Source organism: Colias philodice, chromosome 8 (assembly GCF_061535455.1).
Source record: "Colias philodice isolate Cphi_HAF_F1 chromosome 8, ilColPhil1 Martin Lab GWU primary, whole genome shotgun sequence".
In the NCBI taxonomy this organism is placed as follows: domain Eukaryota; kingdom Metazoa; phylum Arthropoda; class Insecta; order Lepidoptera; family Pieridae; genus Colias; species Colias philodice.
Window position 1 is genome coordinate 5,714,966 of NC_143093.1, and position 27,882 is coordinate 5,742,847.

General features: G+C 32.8%; 3 protein-coding genes across 4 annotated transcripts; 2 read left to right on the forward strand and 1 right to left on the reverse strand.

The window, feature by feature from the left end:
* Positions 1–91: 91 nt before the first annotated feature.
* LOC149486543 (transmembrane protein 186) lies at positions 92–1,069 on the reverse strand. The gene is made up of 2 exons (XM_089698178.1): positions 589–1,069; positions 92–513 (listed from the first exon to the last, which is right to left on the reverse strand). The coding sequence occupies exons 1-2, from the start codon at positions 827–829 to the stop codon at positions 218–220; spliced, it is 537 nt and encodes a 178-aa protein (XP_089554304.1). The 5' UTR covers positions 830–1,069; the 3' UTR covers positions 92–217.
* Positions 1,070–1,226: 157 nt separating this feature from the next.
* LOC149486544 (transducin beta-like protein 3) lies at positions 1,227–3,871 on the forward strand. Its single transcript, XM_089698269.1, has 2 exons — positions 1,227–1,355; positions 1,474–3,871. The coding sequence occupies exons 1-2, from the start codon at positions 1,333–1,335 to the stop codon at positions 3,830–3,832; spliced, it is 2,382 nt and encodes a 793-aa protein (XP_089554395.1). The 5' UTR covers positions 1,227–1,332; the 3' UTR covers positions 3,833–3,871.
* Positions 3,872–3,974: 103 nt separating this feature from the next.
* Positions 3,975–23,753, forward strand: LOC149486545 (pH-sensitive chloride channel 2-like). 2 transcript variants are annotated; one of them, XM_089698294.1, is made up of 8 exons: positions 3,975–4,219; positions 21,163–21,349; positions 21,434–21,746; positions 21,834–21,995; positions 22,083–22,238; positions 22,526–22,691; positions 22,902–23,103; positions 23,384–23,753. In XM_089698294.1, the coding sequence occupies exons 1-8, from the start codon at positions 4,155–4,157 to the stop codon at positions 23,636–23,638; spliced, it is 1,506 nt and encodes a 501-aa protein (XP_089554420.1). In that variant the 5' UTR covers positions 3,975–4,154; the 3' UTR covers positions 23,639–23,753. The 2 variants fall into 2 exon arrangements, with proteins under 2 accessions (XP_089554420.1, XP_089554421.1); XM_089698295.1 differs by having other exon boundaries at positions 3,976–4,219; positions 21,834–21,989; positions 23,384–23,752.
* The last annotated feature ends 4,129 nt before the right edge of the window (positions 23,754–27,882 follow it).

Sequence of the window (27,882 nt, forward strand, 5' to 3'; positions counted from 1 at the left end):
TCAATAATGTTATTATTTAAAGTTATTGGATAACTCATAAATTCTAATAAATATTTTGTAAATAATGGGTATTAAAATAACAAACAAGACATACTCATATTAATTTATTTACAACTATCTTTATTCAGGTATATTGGTTCTATATTAATTTCCTACATTATAATATACTCAAACTTTATCAGCATTTCTTACATTTGAAAGGTTAACTTTGCAAATTCTATTCTAAAACCTCACCCATTTTACTAGAATTTTTAACAGTACCAAACTTAATAAGCAACTTGTACTTTGTACCATCAGTTAGCTCTGGTTTTAAATAGACTGCATCTAATGTTCTTGGTTTCATATCCAGTAAAGGGATCCATTCCTCAGATTTGATAATTCTGTCTACTCTTCGTCCAAAATAATCAATTGAAGATATTTTAACAAAGTTGTTGTCATCACTTATGTATATGTGTCCAATTATATTCTTAAATGGTAAGGAAGCCAAAGATAAAACAGCACCTCCTGTTACTCCTGAAAGATTATAAATTATTAAGTATAATATATTGTATGTAAATAGCAAAGTTATTGCACAAAAATACTAAGTACCTATATATAATGCGGCTAAGGAAGTCGTTTCTGGTATAACACTCATCGATTCTAATAAACCGGCACTAGGTATAATTGCACATGATCCAAAGAAATGGTATATTTTAAGTCGATTTAATAATGCAAAGTAACCAACGAAAGGAAAAGAAAACACATGTTCGAAATTACTTGGTTGCACTTGGTCTTTAGCAAGTGTACTTTTATATCTAGTAACAACATTATACAGTCTTGATAATGACATTGTTATAAGTTATTTCATTTAAAATATAAATATATTTTGATAAAAAATTAAATGATGTAGCGGGATGTTAAATGTTTTCTATGACATCTACATTGACAATCAGCTGCTTTTTGACATTTGAAATCTCTGCATTGATAATTGAAGCTGTGATTGAAGCGATAAAATTACATTTTTACTTTGACTCTACTTTTGAATACTGTTATCGTGAAATATCTTTACGTTAGCCTAATTTTTTGTAGCATATAAATTAAATTAAGTACTTATTTCGCACTGTGATATATACTTATATGTCATTTTCCTGTGTCAAAATAAGTCTGTCAATGTCACTAAAATGTCATAACAATAAATTACCGAACTTCAATCAAAACTTCAATACTAACCCACGTGCTTATGCACAGTGCTTATGTGTTGTAGTATGTTAACTATCCAAATACTGCAAAAAGTAACGTAATATTTAATTTATAAACGTGTTTTTATGTGAATGAATTACACTACTCTGCATAATGGCAGTGGCACTCAAAGAAATGTAAGTAATTTTTCTATTTCAATGTATGTTAATATCAGCACTTTATAATTGTACCATATTACTACAACTATATTTTTAGTCTAACTTTTCTCACTCACCGTATCATTCCTCCTTCCAGATACGAAAAGACAGCAGAATTTGAAGCTTTCTACACGGGCGGTGAAATACATTGGACTCGGGATGGTGTTAACTTTTTATGTCAATGTGATGATGTTATTAAGGTTATTGACGTAAACACACTTTGTAACACCCTCACTATTGGAGGATCCGGAGATGATAAAGATGAAAGCGATATCATTTATACATTTAAATTATCACATAATAATGAAACTGTAGTAACAGCACATAAGAGTGGATTAATTAAATTGTGGGATAGAAGTACGGGTGAGTTACAAAAGACTTGGAGGTCTGGCCATAAAGGTGCAGTTGCAAAGCTTGCCTTCGACTCTGAAGACACAAATATAGCATCTGGAAGTTCAGATGGCAATGTAAGACTTTGGGATTTGGTGCATTATACTTGTACAAGTAGTCTAAAAGGTGCACTTGGAGTATTTAGTGTGCTAAAGTATCACCCTGATCCAACAAAACAAATGATATTTGGTGCAGCGGATGATACAAAAATTCGATCTTGGAATATAAAATCCGGGAAAGAATGCAACATATACTCAGGACACTTTAGTAAAGTTACTTCTATACAATTTACATCTGATGGTGAATATATGGTTAGTTCAGGAAGAGACAGAGTGCTTATACTATGGAAAGTAAATGAAAGTAAATCTCTACGGGTTCTACCAGTTTATGAATGTATTGAAACAATGATTATTCTGCCAGTTTCTTTTAAAATTCCTAATTTTACTAAGAAAGTTGAGACAGAAGGTATATATGTAGCCTGTGCAGGTGAGAAGGGTGTTGTAAAAGTATGGAATGTGCAAATGAGTAGGTTAATGTTTGAACAGAGTAACAGTCTTGTGTCCCCTGCATCAGAGGATGGTGGACTAGCAATTACACATTTATTGTTTAATGAAGCAAGGAATATGATTTCAGTAGTAACAGCTGACCATAATATTATCATTCATGATTTAGAAAACTTTAATTGCATGAAACAGATGATTGGATTTACAGATGAAGTTTTGGACATTATTTTTATTGGAAAAGAAGATACACACATTGTGGTAGCTACAAACAGCAGAGATTTAAAACATTACAGTTTAGCTAATATGGATTGTAAGTTACTAAAGGGTCATACAGATATTGTTCTTGCATTAGCTAAGTTTCCCACAGATAAAGATATGTTTGTTTCATCTGGAAAAGACAATGCTGTTAGGATTTGGAAGAGATGTGAAAATAGTGAAATTATCTGCATAGGAATGGGAACAAGACATACAGCATCTGTTGGTTCAGTTAGTACTTCACAAACTTCCAGCAAATTTTTCTGTTCCGTTAGTCAAGACAATTGCTTAAAGGTGTGGAATGTTCCAAGTGAACTTGACACAGTTGACCAAAAAATCAAATCAAGTCATACTGAATTAGCCCACAATATGGATATAAACTGTGTTGCAGTATCACCTAATGATAAAATTATTGCTACTGGCTCACAAGATAAGACAGCAAAACTGTGGACTGATGAATTAACACTATTGGGTATGCTCAAAGGTCATAGAAGAGGAGTTTGGTGTGTAAAATTCTCACCAGTAGACCAAGTTGTGTTGACATCATCCGCTGATAGCTCCATAAAGTTGTGGTCCATTGCTGATCTTAGCTGTCTCAAAACATTTGAGGGTCATGAGAGTTCAGTCCTCAAAATAGAATTTTTGAGTAAGGGTCAACAGATATTATCTAGTGGAGCTGATGGTCTATTAAAAATGTGGAATATTAAATCATCAGAGTGCAAAATGTCTTTGGATAATCATGAGGGAAAAGTTTGGTCCTTAGCTGTTAACTGGGATGAATCCTTAGTGATCACAGGTGGTTCTGATTCAAAATTAGTCACCTTAAAAGATGTTTCCATTGAAACGCGTGAGAAAATAGCTAAGGAAAGAGAAGAATTAATTTTACAGGAACAAGAGCTAATGAATTTGTTACAAGATAAAAAATTGGTTAAAGCACTTAAATTAGCTCTTAGGATGGAAAGACCCTTACATGTATTAAGGATAGTTAATGAAGTACTAAAACATGGTTCTGAGAAATTATCCCAAACACTTATGGAAATCAACAACACTCAGAAAGAAACATTATTAAGATTTGCTTCTGAATGGAATACAAATACAAAGAATTACCATGCAGCACAATTAGTTTTCAATATATTAGCGCCGGAAATAATTGCGGGAAAACTACAAGTACCATCTTTAGCTAATTTTATTGAAGGTGCATTACCCTATACTGAGAGGCATTTCGAAAGATTAACGAACTTGTTACAAGATTTAAATTTTATTTCATACACTGTAAACTGTATGCAACCCCATAGTATTAACAGTTAATGTAAAATAATAAATAATTTAATCAGAAATATTTCCTACTTATTTTGACTGATACTTTTTGGTAGGTTGTCTAATGTGTACTTTATAAATTTTAAGGATACATATTAGTATTTTTATTTGTCTGCAAAATATCAATGAGCTCTCATTGTATGCAAAAGCTCATACGTATTTAACATCTTTGGCGTACGCGCAGCCTTCTGATTATCAGTAAAAACAGCCTCCATCCTTTTACAGTAGTGGTTAATCGATCAAGCGAAGCGCACGGTCCGCGAACCGCGCGCATTGATTTTCTTTAATAGTGTTTAAATGAATTAAAATAATCATGATAATTTATAAAGTTTTATTGTGTATATTAATTTCCAGTAGTGCATTAGGACAAAAGTCAACGTAAGTTTTCATTTTGAATTTCGAATAATGTCCTCTCATTATACTATATCTTCTTACTGCAATTTTTATATCTTCTCTATATATGTATATAAAATTCTCGTGTCTCAATGTTAGGTACCATACTCCTCAAAACGGCTGGACCGATTCTCATGAAATTTTATGTGCCTATTAGGTAGATCTGAAAATCGGGCAACATCTATTTTCCATACCTTATAGCGATAAGAGTAAGGCAGAGCAACGGTAGCCGGGACAGTATAAAATAATATTTTATTTGTTAAAAAAGCAGTCGGTGGATACTAATAATAGAGCCTCTCAATAAAATTTTATTTTATTTGATTAATTTCGAAAATTTGCGCAGACGCATATTTCATATCTAACTCTTGCTTTGTATACTTATAACTTAACTACATTTCATTTAAAAGAGAACAATGGGCAATCTCTTACATATATGCAATAACGGCCTAATATTATAGTGCCCAAATAGCTGTACCCACTGACAACACGTGTGATCGGATAATGGTACTGGGTTTGTAGATTTTAAAGCTTCCACTTAAAAATAACGGGAAACCGCTATTCGACTCGACTCTATCAGAAAATCGCATAAAGAATGTACTTCAATTGGACTTCAACCCTTGGAAATCCTTGCGGGAAGTACAGAATTCGAAATATATCACTATATAGGTACCCATACAAATTTTCAAACTAACTATTAAACAATATAAATTATAACGTAAATAGGTGCGTAGGTATGTATTGGTTTACATCTTCGGATACATTACAATTGGAAAATAGATATGTATTTGAATTGCATCATCTGAATTTTTTGGACTTTTTATCCTCCTGTTAATTATATTATTTTTTTTGAGATATTTTACCAATCAAAGATTGTTAACGGTTTATATTCTTATACTCGTCCAATAATTTAAATTGCAGTAAACGAGTGTATTGTATTAACTACTTTCGATCGACGCAGATTTCTATTTAGCAGGCGTATATTTTTTGTCCATACTTTGAAAACATTTAAATGCAGATTCTATCAAAATTATGCTAGCTGCCCCGGCAAACATTGTTCTACCAGGATACCCTTATAACATAAAGGTATATAATAAGAAAAAAAAATAGATTACCACCGATTCAGTCCTACATACCGAATATACATTATACATTCTTAGAAGTTTCATAAAAATCGGTCAAGCCGTTTCTGATGAATAGACCAATGCAAAACATTTTTCCTTATAGGTAGGGTTCAGTTTTTTATAAAATAGAATCTTAAATGAGATTAAAGGTGATCGTGAAACGTAATTGTCGGACGGTTAATACTCTTTAAGTTTTTTTAATATTTGAACAATTAACTCAATGGCGTAACTAAATTCGCAATTATCATAATCAGAGCATTTTTATAACTTCGGACTGTTTAAAGGAATACGAATTTGAAAAGAGGGTATTACGTTAGTTTTATTCATATAGGTATTATTATCATATAAATTATAAATACGTATAATGATTAATGATACGATGCAGGAGTGTGTGGGATATTATACCAAGTACCTAAGTAACTTGTTACCTATCCGCCGGAACGGCTCAAATCATTTTGATAAATTTTAGTATCTATAGCTAGGGGAGATGGGCCCAAAGGGGGCACCTTACGGGAAAATTAAAAAAAATGAAGTTTGAAAAGAAGTTAATCCATTTATTTTTTTGCCAAAAGTTCCATTAATAAATACTTTTGAATGCTAAGTGGTTAAATTTGTCAAAAGTTAAAGTATATAATAATTATTAACAGATTACTAAAAGCCTACGATTGCCCGCTTTGCCCGAAGGTGAGGCCTAAAGCGGGCTTTCGTTTAGGGCAAAACGGGCAGTAGTTGGGTAAAGCGGGCAGGCCTGGATTTAAACAGTAGATTTCAAAATATACAGCCACAAATAATATATACAATAAAAAATAGAGTAAAAGACACAAAAATATTTTATAAGTTATGTATTTCAAACAGTCATACAATTATTTTTAAATGAATATATGAAACAAAGGAACTTCTTAGGAGCTTTAAACTTTTAGGTACAATATTTCCAGATATATCTGAAATAATATTTAAAAAAATAACGCTCTGTTTACAGTCTATCATTATTTAGTCTCTAATAAGCGATACAATTATTTCATATATATTTTTTTTATAAATCCTAAAATAATGTAATAGGTATACAAGTTCCAAAAATTCTTCTTTAGACAGCCCGTAAAATAAAGAGTCCATGTGGAATACGTATTCCAAAAGCTCCATTTCTTGTTCCGTAGAAAAGACAGTAAGTAGTAAACCTACCAAGCTTTACATTACACGAACCCAATTTAAGATGTCTGCAATGTCGTTCTTGGAATCCCATATTTAGTTGTTACTTTTTTGACAGGTTTTCCTAACCACTTCTCGTTTTTCTTGCTGCATAGTTGAGCGTTGCCATGAGGCTTGTGAAGTTTTACGCTTATATTTACGCCGGTTATAAGCGGTCATCTGAAAGGAAAAAGCAAATTAACAAAAGAATGTAACATTTAAGCGGACGGGGCAAAGCGGGCGCGTGCCCGCTTTACCCTGCCCGCTTTGCCTTTTTCGACATTTGAAAGGTTCAGACGAAATTCTACCTCAAAATTTTTAGACACGTGGATTTTTATGGAACCAAAATATGGCCAGATAGCCACTTAATAACTAACAAATTTTGGTTAAAGGATTGTAAACACCAAAATAAAAAGAACACATATTACATACCTTGCAATATTTTTCAAAAATCGTTGAAAAACATTTATTTGTTGCAGCTTGTAAATGCGTGCTCGCAAGCGAATCCAACTAGTGCCGCGAGGTGGGAGGGTTGCGGGGATCGTGCTCACGAGTCGCGCGCGCGCCATTATTTAAAATTCCGATACTATACTGAGTGCCCTCTTTAGGCTCTGTGCCCACTTTAGGCCCCTTTCCCCTACACGTAGAATGACGAAATGGAGGCTATCTTGTAACGTGATAGCAAATAATAATGACTATAAGATACTATGCTATAAGTTTGTTCGGGCAACGGTGTGATAACGTAAACCACGCGGAAGAAAGCACAGTCGGGAATGCATATTGAAATTAATTAATTTCTAACTAGCTTACCCCACTACGCCCGGTTTGATAATATTTTTCGGTAGCTTTGTAATGATAAAATAATTTTTAAAATCCATAGATACAGTCGTTTTTGAGTTAATTAGGTACTAATTAGTTATAGGTAGGTATACAATCTTATCTTATCTATACTTATAATAAATCTGTAGAGAGGCCAATTCTGTACATGAAATATATTTAAAAAAAAACTATGAAGGGGTGATAAGGGATCGCTACTGATGCCAAAAATGCAATCAGTAAAATTTTTGTCTGTCTGTCTGTCTGTCTGTCTGTCTGTCTGTATATTCGTTATAGAAACAAAAACTACACGACGGATTTTAACCAAATTTGGCACAATTATTCTTCATACTCCTGGGCAGGTTATAGTAAAAGAATCATGTAAATCGGTGTAGAAACACCAAAGTTATACATAAAATACGCTATAAGTCATCGCGCGTGAATTACAGAATCATGCCATAAGGATTATTTTTGTGTATCAGTTGCCGCGTTCGACGCGCTTCGCGGCGGGAGCTATAAAAAGGCGGCGGGTCCGCACCCGTTTCGCGTTGTCACGGCATCACGTGTGAACGGCTGAACCGATTTCGATAATTCTTTTCTATTATATTCCTTGAAGTACGAGGATGGTTCTTATGTAGAGAAAACGTAAATATGTACCACGGGCGAAGCCGGGGCGGACCGCTAGTATATATATAAAAATGAATCGCAAAATGTGTTGGTAAGCGCATAACTCGAGAACGGCTGAACCGATTTCGATAATTCTTTTTTTATTATATTCCTTGAAGTACGAGGATGGTTCTTATGTAGAGAAAACGTAAACATGTACCACGGGCGAAGCCGGGGCGGACCGCTAGTACCTAATACAACTAAAAAAATCTTTCTTGTTTATGATTTGTGCTACTTCTTGTGCTACTATCAGAATACTTGGTATGGTATTTGGAATATAGGCACTATGTAGTAGGTAGTAGGTACTAGGTAGTATGTATCTCCAAAGTGGTACCCACATAGCACTGAATTGGGGCGGACTGAGCGCAGCGAAAACAATTTATATCCAGGCAGAATAAAGGACTATTAAATCTTATATAGGTACCTATGTATATGTATTATTATTATCTTATATACCTATAGGTAGTTATGCAGGCGGCACGCATACCAAAATAAACATTTATACATATTTGGTATCCACGGTATCTGATAATCATTTCCTTTTTAGCTATTTTATTTTTAGTTTTCGGCATTTGTTTTGTTGTATATAATAACCAAATTTGGATATAAATGACGTCGTAGGTATGTATTATATGTGTTAGATACAATTTATAAGTATATGTTAATACATTAACCAAGCAATAGCTACTAAATATACATAGTACAGGACTTTATGTTCATCCGTATAGTACCTACAGACAATATAATACTAGCCCATATAAATAATTCTGTATATAAGAAGAACTTTATTTCTATTAGTCCATGGTATTACTACCTACATATTTCAATAATGAAGGAAAGTAGTTAACTACCTATCTAATTAATATCGTAATTTTATTATGTATCTATGTTATAGTGAACACTCTAAGCAAGGTTAATTAAAATAATAAGTAGGTTCCATTTGATGCCACTTATGAATATCAATAGTATCTACATAATATATAAATTAAATTCTAATTAATAAAGTTTTATTTAATGAAGCATTATAACTAATTATTTTCTTCATACAGCAGTATGGAGGTAGGTACATACAATATATGTGGAAGTTAATATTCAAAAACGAAGTCTAATATATTCTTACATGTATTTCAGATATGTATAAGGCAATGTAATTGGTAGGTAAAGCTTATTTATTGATTAATACTACTAATATTATAAATTCGAAAGTTTATGAGGATGGATGGATGTTTGTTTCTCTTTCACGCAAATACCTACTAGGTACTGAACCGATTCCAATAAAATTTGGTGGTATGAAGGTAGCTGAAGACCCAGAATAAGACATAGAAATGCTACATTTTTTATCCCGGTAATCCCACAAGAATAGGAACTATGCGGATTTTCCTTGAAAACGCGAGCGAAGCCGTGGGCGGAAATCTAATTATCTACATTTAATAATGTAAATACCCGTGTCACTAATTGCAAAAGGATGTAAATTAAAAGAGGTTTTATTCGCCTATCTTTTTCAAATATTAACTACCTACGTAGTAAATAGAAGAAAGGATCACTAGATACAAAACCTTAATATTTTCCCGGATAAGGTATGCTACATATCCATAGATACTAATGTATAATGTCAATAAGAGTCCCACGATTTCTATCCATCAGAATACTTAGGTAATTAACAAATGGCTAATTAGTACGAACAATATATGATGACGATAAAGTTAAATAGATGCAATAAGTAGGTACTTACACAAGATAATACCACGAAACAAGTAACAGGTGCAATGTTTCAGTAAAATGTTTCTGCTACATATGTGACAAATTACATTCCCATGTAGCACTTTGTGTGCTGAAATAAATATAATTTATCGACATTCTTCATCCGAACCGCGAGGGACTGGAACATGCTTCCTGAGTATGTGTTCCCCGACGAGTACAATATGGGGGTCTTCTAGCGAAGAGTGAACGGGTACCTTCTAGGGAAGCGCGCTCCATCATAAGCCACATCTCAGCTTACCATCAGGCGAGATCGTGGTCAAGCGCTTCCCTATCACACAATAAAAAAAAAAAAATTATCTCTTGTTTTAAGAAAAATAATTTACAGAAATAACTACATAGTTACTTAAAATACATATATCTTTTTATTAACTTGACTATCATCGGACATCGTGGCTTTGATTACCTCATGAGTGCTAGCGTGGTACATTTATATCAATCACACACAGCTGTCAAAGAATTTCGAAAATAGTCCAATAGTCCAAAGTAAAGAATAAAAAAAAATCTATGAAGAGCCGGGATTTGAACCCGCGTCTTCCGCCGTACCGTGGCAATGCCTAAGCTCTCGGCCACCCGTGATCCTTTCTCAAGAATCAGAAAATCAGACAGAAATAAGAATTTGCAATTATGGTTGTAATCACAGTTATTAGCCTAATATATTATAGCGTGGGGTGATCCCTTAGACACACAAAAAATTAAAGAAATTCGATTGCCGAGGTTTATGTGTTCATGAGCGCGTTCAAACAAACAAACCAAATCCTTCAGCTTTTAAAATGCGACAAAATTTCTACTTATTGTGCGTGCTATCATCTATCGCGTATTCTATTCCTCAGTAGTAAGCAATGTAAAAAAATGATTACTGCTCGGATTAGCGAGAGGCGATCGTCGCTCTGCCTTGACCCTGAACGGGCCGTCATGTGACCGTCTTTGACAGTTGGCACTGCACCGCATACTCTCCCAATCGATAGAGGTCGGGCTATCCAACATTTATGTGCGGTATTTTCCGCATGTCTGGTACCACCAAATATTTTTTTATGATAGGTGATGTTAAACTGTTGATAACAATATTAGCGTGGTACCTACATGTGGAGCACGGTCCGAATCCTATACCTAATGATACTGTAGCATATCTTTCAAAGTTCTATTTCCTTCCTTATCACAAACAACGTAAACATAAAATAATATATTCAAAGTTTTTCATTATTCTCCTGCAGAATTAGTAACAAAATTGCAATTTCGAACTGACAATTGATACAATTTATGTCAAAGCTAAGGACTTAAAACATTTATAATATACTACACTATCATTTATAATGCACGTAATGAGGGTCAATACCTTGGTCCTTATTACATCACACGGGTTGAGGTTAGATACTTAATAGCGTGTAATCGTCTGTTTACTGCACATTCGTAAGCAACTTCAACTGAAATTATTCTGATAACATTCAATTGTTAACCTAATTTAGTAGATTTCCTTTTACACCTTGATACTGGATAAGCCATGTTCGTGACCTTTGAATGGAAATCGAGTCAGCGATACAATGATTGACGTGCTTACAGAAACGAAAGTAAATTAGTGGTTATATTTTAGTATTCTTCAGAAAAAGGTGATTGTAACTGGTGCACAAAAAATGTTTGGTAAAAAGTACAGTTTCCAGTTAAAGCATGACCTTTGGCAGTTTCAGATCTGCATCTCTGATGTATCAAATTAGTTATAAGATACCTAACTTCTGTGCATATTCAACTTCATAGTTCATTTTCGGTGATATATGATGATATACGTGGTTCCACGCCAGCAAAGTCACGAACGGAAGCATATCTATCTTGTCATAAGGAAAACTCAAGAAATCTATGCCTAGCCTTACTAAAATATCTAGAAGCAAATAGAACTTTTCTATCAGTATATAGTTACCTAAATATGGTGTTTATGAAAAATTTTCCTAACTACTTGCAAAAAGTTTTATTTTTATTTTTTAGGACTATGCAACTATATCGTAAATCTTGTCGGAAAATATCAAGTAAAAATGATTTAACATGTATTATGTATGTTCCTGAGACGATTTTATTATCTTTTAACTACTTTTGCCTTTACTTACGCATATCATCAATCTTTGGTTAGATGTCACAAGGTAAATTTTAGTAAGACCCAATTTAGCTATAGATTATCAGCGCACCTTGACGAACAAAAACTGATCTAAGGTCAGTGTAATGTTTCCTATCTCACTAATTATCTACAACGGTGCTAGTAAAAAAGTAAACGGCAATGCTCACCAGAGTTTCTCTTTTAAATTTTAATAATATTTGTATGTTGTTATGGTAATTAGCTATTGGTATCCGTAGGTAGGATACCTACAAACGTAGGTCGTAGATGCGTAGCTGTAGCAATAACGAACAATAACCTAACCTCACCTGATTTATAGGTGTTATAATAGGATCTTAATTTTGTTATGAATGTCGGTACATGGTCAGTACGAGATTCCGAGATAATTTGTATCTATTAACGGAATTCAAAGAATGCGGGATTACTGAACCGTATCTACAGACGCTCTTGTTGGTTTTTGTTCATTAAATAAACATAATGGAATCTGGCATCTGCAGCGTGGAAATACAAAACAAGATAGGTACCTATTTAATTTACTCTAATCTTAAATTGGCTTAAATGGAACGAGTTTCCATCCAGATTATGTTCACGTAACATCACCAATCATCACAATTATAACAAAGCCAGAGAATAGCGGGTGTATCGTGGTATATACTTACTCTACTGTTTATGTAGCATTGCATTATGTAGCTATCTATCTTCTTATGTAAATATATAATATCATACGTCTTATAATATCATATCTAATTATCTCTTATCACTACTTTCGACTATAATTAATTTAATGTCGTGTAATTTCGTCAATAGAGCCCTTGTGGAGGTAGATATTATCGATCCACTTATATTCCTAATATAATAAATAATTATGGACTAATCAACAAATGCTACTACTTCCAGTTAAAATGACTAATAGTTTGCGGAATATGTCATGGAAGAACTAGTATTATTAATTATTATTTTGTATTTATACGTAGCATTTTTAACCATAAGCAATTATAAAATTTTGAATGCTCATAGTTAATTCATTGTAATATAATAGATGAAATTGTACCTTAGAAAATCTTATATAATATATTATTTATTTAATTTACACTTTAATAAAGTTGTCAAAACAGGAAATTAGGACTACCTACTAACTACTTACAGAAGAAGATAAGAGTATAACTTATTTGGCGGCTTTATCACTTATTAGTGAACTCTTCCACGCAGCCACGGCAAAAGGTAACAAGCAAAGAAAATTTTTTAGTGAAATTTCCAAACAATTCCATTTACCTACAACGTTGGTCAATTGATTAAGTAATGGTTTTGGTTTAACGATTGTTGTATGTTCCATCACTTCCATCTATTTCTACTTATCCTTTTCAATTACATCTTCGTAGTTTTCGCTCTACTCATATCAATTATTTTCATTCGAATCCATCCGGTAGAGCCGGCGCACAATAAAGTAATAGACAGAAAATAACTATTTAAAAAATACTGAATAAAAAGCGGATTCGATCGAAATTACATAAATTCGTTGCATTTTAAAGTGCCTATATAATTTTAATCAATAATGCAAGATTTCAAATGAAATATTTCATTGGGAATTTAATATTTCTGGTAGATTAAAATTCAGTACAAATCAAAATTTACTACAGTACTAGATTTCCGCCCGCGGCTTCGCCCGCATTTTCAAAGGAAAACCCGCATAGTTCCTGTTCCCGTGGGATTTCCGGGATAAAACCTATCCTATGTGTTAATCCAAGTTACCCTCTATATGTGTACTAAATTTCATTGTAATCGGTTCAGTAGTTTTTACGTGAAAGAGTAACAAACATCCATACAAACTTTCGCCTTTATAATAGTATTAAGATTAAGATTCATTTGAAAATGTCGTCTTAGGTAATCATTGATCCGAATGCTATTACAATCAACGATAAAACTTATTACTGCGGTACTTGATGCGAGTATAAAACAAATTTCATCCATTATTAACAATACACATATTTACACACTGAATAGAGAAAATATTTCCTCATCATAAAACCGCAGTAACATCGGTACGGTACCTACGTTGTCAAATTTAATGGGTTATCAAGCCTTATAGTCAACGTAATTAACAGATTAATTCTGCACACGAAACATTCTTATCAGTTTAAGAGCGAGATGGAATTAATCCGAGGATATCGTCTGAAACTATCTAATAGTAATTTTCAGAGCATCAGACGCCCGCGGGCCGCGGTTTGCAACCGATTCTTATTAGGTATCTTCAAAATACATTTGTGTGTTCCTTTTACTACCTCTTTATTACATTAGAATTTAGATAATCATCTAAACTAATATATTATTAAATAAGTTCATATTCATAAATAGTTCCTTTGGTATCTAATAGAGATATCCGCATTATGGACGCGAATAGGCACTAGGACGCGAACAGGCGAAATGACCCTATGACAGTTTAATAATGTTTAGCAACGTGTTGTGTATTTATAATTATACACAACACGTGTTAAATTTAAAAACGTAGGTAGATAAGTAGTAAAAATGGATATCACTACATAGTATAAAACAAAGTCGCTTTCTCTGTCCCTATGTCCCTTTGTATGCTTAAATATTTAAAACTACGCAACGGATTTTGATCCGGTTTTTTTAATAGATAAAGTGATTCAAGAGGAAGGTTTTAGTATATAATTTATTAGGTTTTAGACAAAGCGGGCGAAACCGCGGGCGGTAAGCTAGTAAATAATTCATAGTAATAGGTAAATGAGTAGCCAGTACTTAGGTAGTTTTGTTTAAATATAATTGCAATGTGATTTTATTATACACAATTCTACATGCGTAGACATATAATATTTATATTTAGTATTTGCGTAGTAAATTATTATTTCGTTAGCAAAACTGACTGTTTACTTTTTAGTTTAACATTTATTTCCTGTAGTAATAAGTAATGCAATATTTTGGCAACGATCATGAGTATTCACGTCTACTAAATTGTTAAAATAAATATTGATATTTTACTTGTAAAATAGATTAAATATATACCACATTAAATACGGTCTACCTTTGAATGGAGAATTGGATCACAGTCGACGTCAGAACTCTATGTCAAACTAAAATATAAATTTACCTATACTAAGAAAAAGAGAGAGGCAGAAAAAACAATTTCAAAATATTAGATTAAAATTGGCTTGAGCTTTTATTAACAGTTAAAATTGAAAGGATAACAAGCGAAAAATAAATTATTTTGAGTATTATGATGATTATCACCTACAAAAACATTCATACATATTGAAATCACGTTTTCTAGCATGTTGCCAATCATAAAACGTTCCAATTTGATTAATGAAAGATTGCTTTAACAATCTGCAACTATTGCAATTGGTATTAATTGATATTCCATGTGACATTTCCGCGTATATAACATATGCAAAACCAACCGGTACAAACCATAATGAATGCATCATCATAAACCAACCAACGTTATTGTAAAGAAAACTCTTTACAATATTATTATACAAATAGCCAGGTCATTGTGATGCAGATTTTACGCGTATGTTCGCAGCTCAAGCGATTGCGACCTTTCTACGGAAGGATCACGATTCACGAGTAGTTGCCTGAATGAAATGTAAAATAACTATTTCCAAATCGAATTTCCTGCACTAATAGCCTTGTTATTAAGGTAAAACGCCCGCCGTTTTGTGAACAGAATAACAAATAGATAGCAAAAATCGATTGTCATGTGGGTGTATTATTGTGCATTGTTCTCGTCCATATGCTATAAGCTATTAATTATCTAATATATATTGTATCATTTTATCCACTACGATTTGTCAACAATCATAATAGAGAAAATTTAAAGATTTTTGATAAAGTACACGAAATATTTTAATTTTTAGTTATATACTAACTAAATCAGAGTTCTTACCTACTCTACGTTACGTAGCTGTAGGATATAATTACCTACTTATAAATAAATTCTAAAGTTCAGTTTGTCGATATAATAATCAGTAAGTATACCAATTCTGAAATTTTCAGAAAAATTTAATGTGTGCGTCAAATATTATACCACACAGATATTAATTTACCTATATATGTTTAGGATATCGAGCTCAATCACCATTACTCACCATTTAAAGATTATTTTTAATGAAATTATGAATACATAGGTACTCGTATCTACTAAATTTGCGGGGAAAGTGACATTGATTTATTTTTGTTGTTACAAATTATGTCTTTTCTGAACTAGCTGTGCCCCGCGGTTTCACCCCTTGGCCCTTTTGAAGGAAGATAAATTAGTCTTACTAGTTCTGTTATATACAAATTAAATTATGATTTTTTGTAGAATTTCAAATTGTTAATCTGTTTTAGGTACCTACTGTTATAATAATTGTTATTATTAAAGAGAAGACAAGGTAAAATTATTATGGTATAGTAAAGAGCTGTAGCTTAATTTTATTTGTCGAAATAAGTAGGTATCTAATTGCCAGTCTTGCCTATACTAGGCGCGTGAAACGCGATTTTGTAGTAATATTATGCTAGTGAGATAAAATCTTTTCCTAACAAACAAATGATGACAGATTACTTAATACCTAACCATAAATATTATAGATTATCTTCTAATAAAACGTTGCCGTTTGATTTAGTAAGTACACGAGATAAAAATTATATATTGTGTTTGTAAGGTACATAGGTAGGTATTTTGTACCTACACACATTTTTATTTCATCAAGGACAACTAATATAAACAATATGTTTAAATTTATTGATGTATTAAGTTTAAGGACGATTAAAAGGTGAAATTACGTTAAGAGATTTAGAATCGCCACATGCCACAACTGTAAAAGCATAGAAGCTATTTTTCTTTTCTAATTTGATTATGTTGTGATTATCTGGCTTTAATAGGCATCTATCTGCATATTTTTTTTATATTTTACGTATAGGTATCATAAAATCCCAATAGGATAAACACAATGTGTGTTGTTCTAAAATAGAATGTTAACTAAATATAGTTTAACCTAGTAAGGGTAATTAAGATAATTAAAATAAATAAAGATTAGGTAAATGAGGCAGGAGTTACGACTCATATTTAAATAGTGATTCAGAAGTTACTTTAAACTATATAAAATATTCTCAGAATATGATAACTGATAAGTATTAGGTACTATTTACTACCTTGCTATATCGTCGGTGCTATTAAAAAATAAAAAGTTAGGTTAGCCTTTAAGCCTATAGGTAGGTACATATTTTAATTAGGCTAGGTACCTAACTTAAAATTTATAATATCATAACTAGGTATTACATTAATATCATAATCCTATTTAGAGCGGGCTCCAAGGAGATGTTCGTTTGCATAAATAGCGGACCTAAATCTGACTTCTGATATATGTATATTGTATACCTAGATCCCAGACATCCTATAGACAGATGTTGCCAACCAGTTTTGTGGTCCCCTTCCCCGCACCCCGATAATTAAATATGGCATACAAAGAAAAAAATAAACATTTCCAAAACATGCCGCGTGGGGTATCAAATGAAAGAGCTTATTGAGTAGATCACGAATATATAGCATACTATAACATTTCTTACACTTTCTCTAAGATTTTTTAGAAAATTTACGAAAATGGTCCATTTTTGAGTTAACTTTAAGCCACTATAGATTGAAAACTCATGAATATATTTTTTAAATTATTATTTTAAATAATTAACAATAGTCCATTGTTTATGATTCAATAGTTCGTACAGTGAAATAGTTGCATGGGGGAATGGAGGGAGCATTCAAAGATGGCGAGTATATTTTCAAGTTTATGCCAGAAATAAAGGCCTAATACAAAAATATCGGTGTCAGGGCTTAGAATAATTATCTCGGCACTGTCATTGTGTTTGACAGAATGAAAAATATGGCAGAAAATTCTTGAATCAGCCTCTGTGTGATTAGATTTGGCATAAACTTGAAAATATACTCGCCATCTTTGGATACTCCCCCCACTCCCCCATGCAACTATTTCACTGTACGAACTATTGAATCGTAAACAATGGACTATTGTTAATTATTTAAAATAATAACTTAAAAAATATATTCATGAGTTTTCAATCTATAGTGGTTTAAAGTTAACTCAAAAATGGACCATTTTCGTAAATTTTCTAAAAAATCTTAGAGAAAGTGTAAGAAATGTTATAGTATGCTATATATTCGTGATCTACTCAATAAGTTCTTTCATTTGATACCCCACGCGGCATGTTTTGGAAATGTTTTTTCTTTGTATGCCATATTTAATTACCGGGGTGCGGGGAAGGGGACCACAAAACTGGTTGGCAACATCTGTCTATAGGATGTCTGGGATCTATACAATATATATCAGAAGTCAGATTTAGGTCCGCTATTTATGCAAACGAACATCTCCTTGGAGCCTGCTCTAATTTATGACATGAAAATATACATAAAGGTAACTAGGTAGTGGTATTCGTTAGGTATATTAGTATCGATAACTGAAAATACTTTGTAACAAACAAAATTCTAAATTAGATTCCTTTGTGCTTATGATGACTCATTTTTATGTAACAGGTACCACAGATAATATAATATTATACTAGAGTTATACTACCTAATAATAATCGACAGCATCACGGTTATAATAATACCATGGACGAATATAATTTTTGTCTATATGATAATATGTCATGGACGTATAAAAAAAGACGGACGCCATATTACGAACAAACAACGTGAAGCCACCATAGTAAGCTAGCGATCGTGTAAAGACAATAAACACGCACACACTCTCACCATAGTAAGCTAGTCGGCCGCCATTACGTCGTGAACTACCGACTGATTAACTGCGTCACTGTTTCACAAAAAATATTTAAAATGCCGTCTTGCGTGGTTAAATGGTGTCGCAACAGTACAATTTTAAATAACAAAACACAAGGGATTACATTCCACAGGGAAGCAAGTTATTTCTTTTATGTTTTAATGACAAAATTATTACGGCAAAATTTATAGAAAAAAATACAGCCGCCATTGTCAACAGGACAGCTGTTGCCATGGCAACATGGCACACACACATGGATGTTTCGCCGCCATTACTAGGCTTCACTCAATGTTTAGGCGATATACCGTCCGTCTTTTTTTATACGTCCATGTAATATGTTATATTATTATGATACATGGGTCGATTTGATATAGACCATACTCCCGAGAATATTAATTAACGACTCCATTATTATATTTTTATACATATTTAGAAGGTGTGCGTGTAAAATTTATTACTCGCAAATAAAGATTTACCTACTCTACTAATTAAATAATTGTATTATATTATTATGGGTCTTTAATATGATAAATTACTGCAACAAAGATACTGGTTAATATTTGCATAGATGATAATTACAATTAAGAACGGTAGTGCAAGCGCCTTGTTCATAAGAAAATATTAAAGGCAACTTTTATAGCACACTTTTAATATAGGTAATCTTTTTGTCATTGAATCTTAGTGATTGTCTAATAAAAATGGTCTAGAATTTAGTTTAATTCTATTTTTTAAAGAATTAACACGAACGATAAAAAAGAAAAAATTGATGTAGGACCATTTTTTTAATTTCAATTTAATTATTACGTAGGAACATAGTAAACCTTAATTGTAGGATTCGTAGGTAGCATATTAGATATATTTGACTGAAAATCTAGAGATAAAAAATAGGGCTTAATATTGTCACTAGCTGCAGGTATATAATCTTACAAGTTCATACAATCTTACAACATTCAAAGAGCAAACTTTACTTAACAAAGGATGTAGAAGAAAGACTTCAAATATTCCTAAATGATAATATGATAAGCTATATATATGTATATGATATACACATGGTGAAAAGATTAGCTATTAATCTCAGAGCAAATCTAGTTAATACTTAGCGAATTGTTTGGTCGAATGTTATCAGGGGCAAATATTAGTCGTAGTGTTCATAGCTTTAAACGACCTTGCGGCATGGCTTCGTAAATGTACCATTATATTATTCACAGAAAGAGCAGTATAAATATTGCTTATAGAGAAAGAGTTTAACACCTAATTAGGATCACAAAGCAATTATGAGAACAAACGTGATCTAACATAATTCGTGCCGGCCGCGGCGCGGCGTTACGAGAAGCGATAAAATATAATATTATCTAGCTAATAGATATATTTTCGTAGTTTTAACCATGATATATAAAGATGGGTTTAAAGTGTTTAGATTACATAATTAAACATCATGAATTCATTCGGATTTTAGAACATCCGCTTTTATGAATACTACTTATTAGTTAACTCTATAAACAGAAAAAAAAATAAAGTTAATTGTGTTTGTGTTTCTGGTGAATTAGAAGGGAATGCCATGCCACACATTGGATTGATGATACAGAACAATAAAAAAATACTTGTTATTTGTGATGACTAATCTCACACATTATGCGACAAATCTTTCCGAAAGGATGTTTATGAATTTGTGTAAAAATTATATAGACTTAAGATTACTGTAGTGCTTTACAAATACATAATGAAACGTAGCGTATGCTTTTCATATAGTTGCTTAGATTAAAGTGTTTTATTTACCGATGGTATGACGTTTTTCTTACGTGTTATTATGTACGCACCCACTACGCACCTATATGTAGAGTTTTCTTTAGCATTAATTGATAAAAGTGGGACCGATATACAGGGTGTAATCGTATAGTGTGCACAGGCGATTATTCCGTAACTATTGCAGATATCAAAAAACTTTAAACTGATACCTATCAAAAGCCCTTTTTCTAGTGAGTAAAATGACAATAATAACTTTTTAAAAATAAAACGGGAAATATCCAAAAATTTTACATCAAACACTTTAGTATGAGATATGACTATCCCAAACATGTAATATGAAAAATGTTGTTTCTTTTTTGGGTTTTGTGCTTAAATTACTTCGCAAATTTTAATGAAAATTCATTTAGTAACTATAAATAGAGCTCGATGTGGAATACAATGGTATTCCAAAACGAGGACGTCACTTCGAACATTTGCTTTGAACACAAAATGTATGGGAGTGTTTAATGTAATTTTTATGGATATTTCCCGTTTTATTTTAAAAAAGTTATTATTGTCATTTTACTCATTAGGTAATTTACTTTCGATATCAGTTTAAAGTTTTTTGATATCTGTAATAGTTACGAAATAATCGCCTGTGCACACTTAACGATTATAGGTACCCGGTATACCTATAGTTGTAATTATAATTAAGTTATAACAGCATTGTCTTATGTTTTCATTGATAATTTTTATATTTATTTTCAGGCCAGTTCCTGAATGTCCTGCTCTTGAGAAAGGCGACACATACACGCAGTCTGAATTCCTCTCGCGACTGGCTCATGAGTGTCGTTACGATAGACTGCTACTGCCAACGTATCAAACAGGCGATGTCGTATACGTGCATGCAAGCGCTTATGTTTATTTTATACAACCAGCTGAAGCCCATGATTTGGTAAGCTTTGACAATTGGAGTCTAAAAGGAGGTGAATATTAAATAAAACATACCTCTTAATTTTGATATCATAATAATTTACAGAATTTCAAATTACATTTTCTTCTACAACTACGATGGACTGATCCAAGGCTGGCTTATGCGCTGTATTCTCCTGAACGCACGAAAATTATAGGAGAGAATGACTTACGATCACGGATATGGGTACCCCATTTGTACATGTCCAACGAACAGTCGTCGAGCTTGATGGGAACAGATAGCAAGGACGTCCTTATATCGATCGCACCCGATGGTGAGGTGCTATTCAGTCGACGAATGCAGGCAGTTTTATACTGTTGGATGAATCTTCAAAAATTCCCATTTGATGACCAAAAGTGTTCCATGAATTTAGAAAGCTGTACGTATTTACATAGGCAATTTATGGTTAGAATCTTTATTAAATTTAAATAAATTTTCAGGAAACTTAAATATTTAAATTTTACAGGGAAATATAACGCATCGATATTACGACTGATGTGGGAAAAGGACAACCCAGTTCGCCTGTCCTCCGAATTGCACTTAACAGAATATTCATTACTTGACTATTGGACCAACGAATCCGTAGTCCGAGGCGACATCGTTAACATGAGACAGGGTGGAGGTAGATGTAATGTCAATTTTGTATGTTGTGCCGTTGCTTATTTTTAATATATTGTAATTAAAAAAAAATCACTAATATATTATTTATTTTCAGCGGGCAATTACAGTGCATTGAAGTTTACCTTTAAATTGGGACGAGAAGTCGGTTACTACCTCATGGATTATTTCATCCCCTCAATGATGATAGTCGCAATGTCATGGGTTACATTCTGGTTGCAGGCAGATGCTTCAGCGCCTAGAATTACATTAGGTACTCTATAAAACCATTTTTATGGATTGTGAATACAAAACTTTATGTATTACATTTGTTTAAGGAAAATAGGCATAAGATACCATTTACCAAGAAATTGTGTTTAGGAGACTTTTTATGTGAATCAGCGCTTTAGTTACCTACCAACCTGACTCACATGTTAAACTTTATGATCTAATTTGTGAACATGAACGTATTACGTAAATTACCTGGGTACTCCTGGTTTTTTCCTTATTTAGATGACTAATGTATATTGCTATTTATTCTAATGTTATTTAATCTTTTAGGTACCAGCACGATGTTATCGTTCATAACACTTGCATCATCTCAAGCAAAGACCCTTCCGAAAGTATCCTACATTAAAGCTAGTGAAATTTGGTTCCTGGGTTGCATTGGTTTCATCTTCTCAGCTCTAGTTGAATTTGCCTTCGTCAACACAATATGGCGCAGGAAGTACGTTGTTAATATTTTTTTAAATATCTTAGCAAATACGCAGTTTTTGTTCTTGTACAATTTTTAAAGTCAATTTTAATGGGTGTTTACCTACTAACTAAAATAATCATGACAATATTGTTAATTTTTGCAATTATATATATTGGTGGTTCTATTTTATTTCAAATTCAAATTTAACGTGATTTTCTAAACATATAATAAAAATTTTAGGAAAGTAGTGAGCCTGAAGAAAGTAAATAGCAAATACATACTGAAGAGCACATTAACCCCGCGGCTGGCTCGCAAGGAGTTACAGAAGGAGCTACAGGAATCTTCCCCTCAACTCAGCAAGTCACGGTCCTGCTCTTCTTTACAACAAGAGACTAGCAGCGATCCGGCTGGACCCGGATATAATAATTACCTTACTGTACACGTAAGTTTTATTGTTTTAGAGAATAAATATTTGTGTTGATGACACGTTCACATTGATCAAATGACACTTATAAAAATATTGATGCTATTAGTTATAAGCTTCTCTTCGTAAGCTGGTTTTCCATAGTTACTCGTTTCATTTAAAAATTCGCTCATTATCGATACCCTATCTCGACATTTTTGTTATCTGTTGTATCAGTGTAATTTATTGATTTCCACCATTTCAAAGAGATCAAAATGAAATAAATACAGAATACTGATTTTATTATTATACTTTTCAGAGTTTCCCATCTGCCATGAACTTGCCTACCATAACCACGCAGAGTTACGACGACCTCGTCACCAGGGCGGTTGGTGGCCGACGTCACAACAACTCCGGCAGCGAGGGGTCCGACGAGCCCCCGAAACACCACACCTGGACACAAATGACCCCACAAGAAATCGCCACGTGGATCGACAAACGCTCCCGAGTCTTGTTCCCCCTACTTTTCGTATTCTTCAACGTACTTTACTGGACATTCGTATATTGTCTGTGATTTGCATTCGTTCGCTATTTGCGGAATTGTTCCTAAGCATCTCAAGTTGTTCTGAGATTCATTGGTGCTCATTATACAATAATAGCACTATGTCATTATTAGCATTTATTATTCATGAATGTAATATTGTACTTCGACACTTCGTCGTCATATATAATAATATTATTATAGTTAAGTAATTTATACATAAAGGGAAAATTAATATATTGTGCAATTTAAAAATATGATTTACTCGTCTCGAATAGACACACCAGATAAATGAAAATAAATAGAATAAATTCCCAAAAATCCTTTATCAGCGAAAAGATCACGCCGAAAGAACAATAGCAAATATTTATTGATATGAATTGAATATAAAATCTAAATATTACTTTGAATAATTACTTACCGTAATGACTTTTCATTAGTTCATAAAAATAGTATCTATATCATCTAAATTCTACATAAATTGTTTTCCGCGAGATTGAATTCTAACGGAACTTACAATTTTACTGTGACATGCGTAAGTCTGTCGCACACCTATTTAGAATTCTCATAGTTTTATAAAAGGGTTTTATTAAAAATAATGTAATCTAGTTGGCCCCTGAAAACGACCTTATTTTTTATCTATGGGTGCTTATTTATGCAGTAAATATATTGTACTTAATCTATTCACCTGCTGTTAACAACACTGCTCGGTGCTCCGTACAGGCTTGACCGCTTTGCCGATTTTATAAACTTTTTCTACAAATAAAATATTTTATTTGTAGACTTTAATGTAAGAAGTATGTTATGTAGTAGGTCTGAGAATAGATCGTGAACAATTTGGATAAAATGTATCCTGGCTGAACCATGTTTGCCAGGACAACTAGTGATATAAGAAGAATGGTATTTTCATATAATGCTAAAAGCCCTCTCAGCTACACCGTCTATTGCTATTTGCTAGGATAAACATCTTTCATCTTATAAGAATGAAGATGAGGTATTTTACTTTTTGAATATTAGTAATATATGGATACCGCTGTGAGATTAGATTTTGGCAACGTCAAACGATTTTCATTCATACAAAGTTGGATAAGGCATAGATTGGTCCGGGAGCCAGCAGCAGATTTTATGACCAAGTTCCTCTCAAGCGGTAATTAGTAAAATGCATCAAAGTATAGTATTATGAAGCCTCGTGAACGTCAGCTGGAGCTCGGTTGGGGGGAAGAGCGGTTGTAGCCTCCCGTATCAGCTGACGGTTTTTCCACCAAGATACAGCCAGCTGACATATATATTTATCCACAGTTACATATAAGCTATCATCAAGTAAATTTTTGTTTGAGAGGAAATAACGGAAAATAAATTTTTCTTTAAATTTAACTTTCATGTTCGAGACACCAGCTGACGTATAATACACCATGTTGTAACCAGCTGACTATTTTTTTTCGTTGAGATATTGGGTTAGCTACAATTTGACAAATTTTTAGCTGAGAGGAAATGAATGAATGAATGTATTTTTTTTCCTATGGCTACAACCGCTCACCCCCCCAACCGAGCGCCAGCTGACGTTCACGAGGCTTTATAATACTATACTCTCATGCGTCTGACGAATTATCTCTTGAGAGGAAATAGTTAACCAAATTTGCACCTGGCTCCCTAACCATATATTTATAGTTAGTTTTTAACGTAATCTATATCGTAATAATATATAATTATATATTATGTGATATTTGCAATGTTTATACCCATTTGACGCCAAAGCCCTTATACATTTTGTACAGATTTCGAAAATCTCTTAAGTACGTATTAAGACAGATAAGTATAATTTTAAATTTGTGAACAATTTATACATTTTAAATATATTATCGTGCGTAGTTGTGTAATAAATAAATATTTATTGTAGTGTTTATTTATTTATTTTTTACTAAGGATTGATAATTGTATTGTATTATTGTAGCCATTTTTTAGATAATAATAAGTAGCGTAGAGCTTAGATTTTTACCTACCGGGTGAAGAAAATATGATCTTAATTTTTTAACCGTAATTAACGAGAATGTCTTGTCATTTAGATATATCTAATAAAAATAAGAAAAATGTATGTGTTTTCATTACAGTTTTTATTAACACAATCACCCTAATTTACTGATGATAAAACAAGCAAACACCATTTGCATTTTTATAATGACAAACATCTTAAACACCATAAAGATAAAAATGCGTACAAAACATGCATTTAGCAGAATTTGTATTCGTAGACGTAATATATTATATAAAGGACATATACAACTAATCGATAAACTCCTATATATTTTATAAATAAGGTATTTGAGCTATGTATATAAATTCCAACATTTTTACTAAGATAACATACAGATATTTTCTACTAAGGGAATAAAATATAAGAGTTTTGTTAGATAAATTATAAAGTACTATGGGCTCAACCAAGGGCTCAACTAAACATTTTTGGTCTGAGTTTGCAACTTATTATGTTTCAATCAATAAGCGTTTCCGTAGATTATTCCGAGTCGCCACTCGATATGCAGTTTTTGTTCTATGATATTGAAAATTCTTTAAAGAGTGCACTGCAGGTTAGATCGTTAAAAAACATTTTTATTTAACACGTTCGCTGCGAAACAGGGCTTGAAACACCCTGTCCGTGTCTCGTCGTTATAGCGGTAGGAAAAAACTTAAACTTCTCTGTCGTGCGGGAGGCATAACTTCCATCTGGTTCAGTGTAGGAAAGTGATATCTATATATCTGAGATGTGCTATTGATTCCTAGTTCAATGGTATACCGACCTTAATACCGGGTTTCTTAGACCTCGTGCCGCACTGAACAAATAAAAATTCTAACACAGTGCGGAACGAGGTTGCGAACACCTCGTACCATCGCGCACCTCGTACCGCACCTGTTCCCTGTAAAACCTGATTAGTAAATGAAATGTAAAATTTTCATAAACATAGCGTTCCTCTAATTCTCATAAAACTGATTATGCTTTCAAAATCGATGTTACTTCTGATTTTTTTTTGATCGAGTCAAATGTTTAATATTGTGTTTTTATCCAAAAAAGTCACTAGATCAAACGTTTATCTGTGCTATATATTTTTTTAGGATTTTAAATATGATGATTTCTATCCAAAAACCATGATTTAGAAACATACATTTTGAACAAGGGCGCCTTAAGCTAGCTTCACGCGGTTAGTGTTGTGCAACGCATTCGAGACTATTTGTGGAACAACTTATTGAAGCTTTTACAAAGAAGGACCTGAATGTGGATACAGGTAATTTTCAAACATCCTAACTACTCGTTATAATAAATATCGTTAATAGAAAGGTGAATGTGACATGTTGAGTAACTTTCTTCAAATAGGTTGATAATCATTATTACTATTAGTGTGTTTGTTCATTGAATCAGCTAGCGGCAAATCCAAAACACCCGGCAATTGATGTATGGCTCTGGGCTCATCAAAATTTAACTCTTGCCTAAGTCAACAAGCCAACAAACAAGACACATCATCTCTTAAAGGGAGATCAAAGAAGAGGAGATGTGTAGGATGTTACGAAAAACTCCGCACCTTCTTAACAAGTCGTGAGGCCGACAAAAAAGTAAAGGAAATTCTCACAGAATGCACTGGTTGCAAACAATATTCTGGTTTGGCCTGTTTTAATAAAAAAACATCCATAAGTTTGATAAATAAATACAATTAAATAAAATCGATATTTCTTTTCCCATCACTAAATTATATGAAAAACTGCTTTTGTTCAGTGCGGTATGGGGTACATCAGACCCCACATTTTATTTTACCCATAGAATCTAAACTAACTAATCTAACCACGGGCGGCGGTAGATTTAGGTTAATGAACTCATTGTTAATAATAATCACGACAAAAGCCGCACACTTTGTCTTATTTGGCGCCAAAAAAAGGATTTTGGTCTCCTACGGGCGGTGGGGTTTAATATGCCTCGTGCCGCCACAATCTCTGGTATAGGACAAGGTTTAAAACGACCCGTAACGCAGTAATGGAAAGTACAGATATATCTGTGCCGCAGCGAACGTGTTAAACTGCTTTGATTCAAAGAAATGTACTTTTTTCTTGTTATTTTACCAAATCCTATTTTAATAAAAAACACAATCCCCAAAAACACCCTTATCTCAAATTTTACAGTAAGAAATAATCACCTACTCCAGTGCACTATGTGCATAATATTATTTATTACATAATAATAGTTTATTTCGATTTTCGAATAACAATTCAATTTCGATATCGTATTCGAAAAACCG

Bases quoted from the DNA above. Each gene is read 5' to 3' on its own strand.
- LOC149486543 (XM_089698178.1), bottom strand. From the start codon at position 829: ATGTCATTATCAAGACTGTATAATGTTGTTACTAGATATAAAAGTACA. The intron at 514-588 runs GTACTTAGTATT...ATAATCTTTCAG, and splicing joins CTTAGCCGCATTATATATAG to GAGTAACAGGAGGTGCTGTT.
- LOC149486544 (XM_089698269.1), top strand. From the start codon at position 1,333: ATGGCAGTGGCACTCAAAGAAAT. The intron at 1,356-1,473 runs GTAAGTAATTTT...TCCTCCTTCCAG, and splicing joins GCAGTGGCACTCAAAGAAAT to ATACGAAAAGACAGCAGAAT.
- LOC149486545 (XM_089698294.1), top strand. From the start codon at position 4,155: ATGATAATTTATAAAGTTTTATTGTGTATATTAATTTCCAGTAGTGCA. The intron at 21,747-21,833 runs GTACGTATTTAC...TAAATTTTACAG, and splicing joins TTCCATGAATTTAGAAAGCT to GGAAATATAACGCATCGATA. The intron at 22,692-22,901 runs GTACGTTGTTAA...TAAAAATTTTAG, and splicing joins AACACAATATGGCGCAGGAA to GAAAGTAGTGAGCCTGAAGA.